Consider the following 4,012-nt stretch of genomic DNA (forward strand, 5'->3'; position numbering starts at 1 on the left):
TGGCGGTAGACTCCGATGGTAGCCAATGCGCAGGCTCCCACTGGAGATTTACCGGTCAGTTTCATGGTGCAAGGGACACGACATTCATATCGCTGGGAGACATTCGGTCTCACGGCGAAAAACACGTGAAAAAGTTATACTTTGCAGGGCATTAAAATAAAAAGGGAAAATGCACGCGACTTGGGGCTTATGACGGACACCTATCCATACCATGATAGGCCCGTCGATATTGATATTGATGTAGGCTACTGTATCAGAGCAATGTTCCTTATTAGACTTCTACATATTAAATCCCGACGACAGTCACTGTATTGTCCCTTCCTTCAGCAGACACGTATATACTTGATATTGGGTGTTATGGGTGTAGGCATAATCTATAAGAAACACCAGGACACTATTTGCCGTATAAACGCTTGATTTTGATGTATTATCATTGGTTTAAGCTATTTAAACAGCAGTTAAACAACTTGGCTCTGCCTTATTATCTTAAAGGAAAACCAGGTAGGCTTGGGGCCTACTAGCATGACTTGGACCCACGAAGACGCCCTTTCTCGTGCAGAATAATGCATATGTATATTTATATACTGTATACAACTAACCAACACTTACGAGTCAATAACTCACCGGAATGAAATTATATCCACATGAACGTGTTTACTGCCTAAACACCCGTGTCCATAAACTGTCGACTCTGAGACAGCCCTAAATCCACGTGGTATTGAATAATTCCACGTCTGGGCCCACACTAGGGGCCTACGTTCACTACGTGGTAAACATCTCGAAGGGGTCGTCTGACAAAATGGCCCTTCCTGTCCCCCCTGAACCATGAGTTGTGTATTCTGTGTGTACTTGGTTGTTTATTTCACACTTTGCCCTCGTGGAATTTGCGAAAAGAGTAAATAAGTGATCGGTCGTCGCGTCTTGAGATATGACGACTGCATACATTTCGCGTTTTACTTTTCGTGCACGATGATATTTGTTGGGAGAAACGCAGTTTCTTCGTAGGGCTGGCGGTCTCTGCTGCTCGTGTGTGTGTGTGTGTGTGTGTATGCTCTCCTCGGAGCAGACAGGCAGGCAAGGCAGGCATGCCTATCTATTGCTGATAGGTTGGATCGAAAACAACTATCAAACAACGATTTTAAATAATTTAAGCCCGTGGGTCGTCGAGCGAAAGGCTGCGAGACACACGCACCGTAGCGCAAATAAAGCGCATTTTTTTTTAAAGAAGTCCATATAACCCGTGTCGTCGCGAGCCTCCCGACTAGGTAGGAAGTGATCAGGGACAAAGATGAATGTTGACTCACCCTCATCCACGTGCAGAGCTCGGCCATGGCGTGAGTTGTAAACCCGTGTTGGATTTAGATTGGGATAACGCCACGGACACAATTATAAATCCACATATCTGTAGACCACACAACTAGTTGTAATCGTCGACATTGACCGACGTTGTCAGGTCTACATGGCACACGTAGGTGGATTATAAAAAAAAAAAAAAATCGGGCGATTGTTTGTATGCGTGGAATATTACAAACTGACTGAGGTACAACTATGTAGGCACTTTCAGCATATACACACACGATTGGGACGGTTATTGCAGTATTTCGACAGACACACGTGGATCGTCTGCCATGAGTGGCATTTCGGTCGCCTGTGAGTTTGCAGGCACAGCTCAGGAGTGGGAGAGGGGAGCAGACTGCAATGGGTTTGAAGTCGTATTTTAAAGTAAAGCTTTAGCACACCACTTGATATAGTCCAATACATGCAGAGTAGCAGTCTATTGCCCACAGTTTAAATCTATCCGATTAAATATAATCATGCAAGTGCCCGGTTGAAGATAAGGGTTTAATGTCCAATAGAATAGACACATCTAACATGAAAAGCTGTGTTAATAGATATAATTCTTTATATTAAGATAAAAGGGAAAGATAAGTGTATATATCTCTGACTATCTTTGTGTGAACCATTAGTAGCAAATTGAAAAATAAACTCATAAGAGTATTCATAATAATACAGCAAGTAAACAACTCTGGATAGATTGTAATATAGTTATTTACTTACGCTACTTAATTAGCCCGAGCTAGTAAAATAGTTACTAAATAGTGCTTTTCTTAGGTCCCTTTTTTTTTTAGAAACAAAGTTCTGTGTTGTTAGAGCCAGACAGAAAACGGTTCTGTGTGTCTTTATATCAAGATGCTGGCTGTTGTGTGGGGAAGAGCGGGCTGTGCAATGTGTTGGTGTTTTCTCACTGGATTTAATGAAAGCATCTTTGTGCTTAGGAATTGTCCATCCTAAACACAGAGGCATTCGATCAGTCGACAATATATCAAATATTTTCTCTTCTGACTTCAGGAATATAACATTTAAGATAGCATTATAACTTACAACCTACAAAAAAACACTTTATTTATTTACAATGCTCATTAATAAATTACCAACAGGGTTAGGTGCATATATACTTACAAATAAAGATAAAATACAAGCAAAGATACAAATATGATCAATAAGTTATAATGCGTGTGGATAGCGTTTCACATGTAATTACCCATTCACGTATATGACCCACATATTATGTTAGGGAAAAATTAGGACTTTAAGAGATGATGATGTGTTGTTGGACTAGCTTCCCTGCAAACGATACTGTTAAGAATAACAACAACCCACTTCGGTTCAATATTAGTTCCCGCTCGACCGCAAGGTCCCCCAACCGACTCCACGCACTTCACAACGCAGTCCTGAGACAAAAGACAAGAAGCTATTACCTCTTTATAAAATACCTGAGAGAAAACAGGTCGTACCCTATCCCGTACACGTACGGGCTAAGCGTTGTGTAGGACGTGGTGATGAAGAACTCTATGTCCCCCCAAAGTGGCACGTTGACGGGGCTGAAAGCCAGGTGAAACACCAGGTACATCGTCCAGTCGATCTGGAACACCCCCATGGCCGTCAGAATGCCCACGGTGCTCCGCTGAAGCCTGGGCCCTTTGCTCTTCTTGCCCGGGGGTCCGGAGGCACCTAGCGCCGGCGCCACGACCCTCTTCTGGCCCAGCAGGACCTTGATGATGAGGCTGCTGGAGACGGTGACGGCCAGCAGGGGCAGCAGGTTACACGACACCAGGAACAGGTACTTGTAAAAACGGTTTCGGGGCGGGCAGAAGTGCTCGTGGCATTGGAAGAAATCCGGGGAACAGCTGGTCCCATTGTCGGCCTCCACGTGGGTGTCTATTCGGACAAAGTAAACGGGCAGGCCGAGCATGACGGATAAAAACATGCAAAGTCCGCTCACGACCCACGCAGACTTTCTGCTGTCGAGGAATATAGGAGCGTTGCCCCTCTTCTCCGCATCTCTCAGCTTCTGGTAACGGAAGACGCAGATGAGGACCGTGAAGAGGATGCTGCTCACCTCCCCCAGAAGGTTTAAAAACATCATGGTCCGACAGAGCAGGCTGTTCTGAATGTGGCCGATCAACATGATGACCTCATAGAAGTCTACCACGACGAGCTCCTCCAGGTTAGACACCGCCAAGCCGAGAAGGAACACCTCGAACGACTTGATTCGGGAGATCTTGGTCTGAAATATGACGAAGACGAGAAACATGTTCCCCATAATCCCTATTAAAGACATGACAAACCTTATGGTGACAAGTATAATCCTTGTTTTGTATTCTATTTTTGCCATTTTTCACCTGACGCAAAGAAGAGAAAAAAAATGTGTTTTTGTTGAAGTAGGGCTCTTTCCGAGAGCAGTAGCCACAGGTGATCGGCGATCACCTGCTTTCTGTTTGGAAACGCAAGCTTGAAATGAACAAGAACACTAGATCCTCTCTCTCCAGGTCTTCTCTGTCTCTCACCCTATCTCCCTCGCCCCCTCTTCTGCGCACCATTGACGTGAATCTCTTCTGTTGTTAAGTCATCAATAGTTGGGAGAAGTGGGGACTGACGAAAGGCAGGGCTCATTAAGAATAGGAAAAAAAAAAGCTAAGGTTGCTGGAAAAGCTGAGGCCTGGGAGTTAAA

The 4,012-nt window shown here is 44.5% G+C and overlaps 1 protein-coding gene across 1 annotated transcript; it reads right to left on the reverse strand.

Annotated features, from left to right (window-relative positions):
* Window positions 1-2,382: 2,382 nt before the first annotated feature.
* On the reverse strand, window positions 2,383-3,697 carry LOC132450360 (chemokine C-C motif receptor-like 2). The gene has a single exon (XM_060042449.1). The coding sequence runs from the start codon at window positions 3,674-3,676 to the stop codon at window positions 2,756-2,758; it is 921 nt and encodes a 306-aa protein (XP_059898432.1). The 5' UTR covers window positions 3,677-3,697; the 3' UTR covers window positions 2,383-2,755.
* Between the last annotated feature and the right edge of the window lie 315 nt (window positions 3,698-4,012).

The sequence above is a fragment of the Gadus macrocephalus genome, chromosome 21 (genome assembly GCF_031168955.1).
Source record: "Gadus macrocephalus chromosome 21, ASM3116895v1".
Taxonomy (NCBI): domain Eukaryota; kingdom Metazoa; phylum Chordata; class Actinopteri; order Gadiformes; family Gadidae; genus Gadus; species Gadus macrocephalus.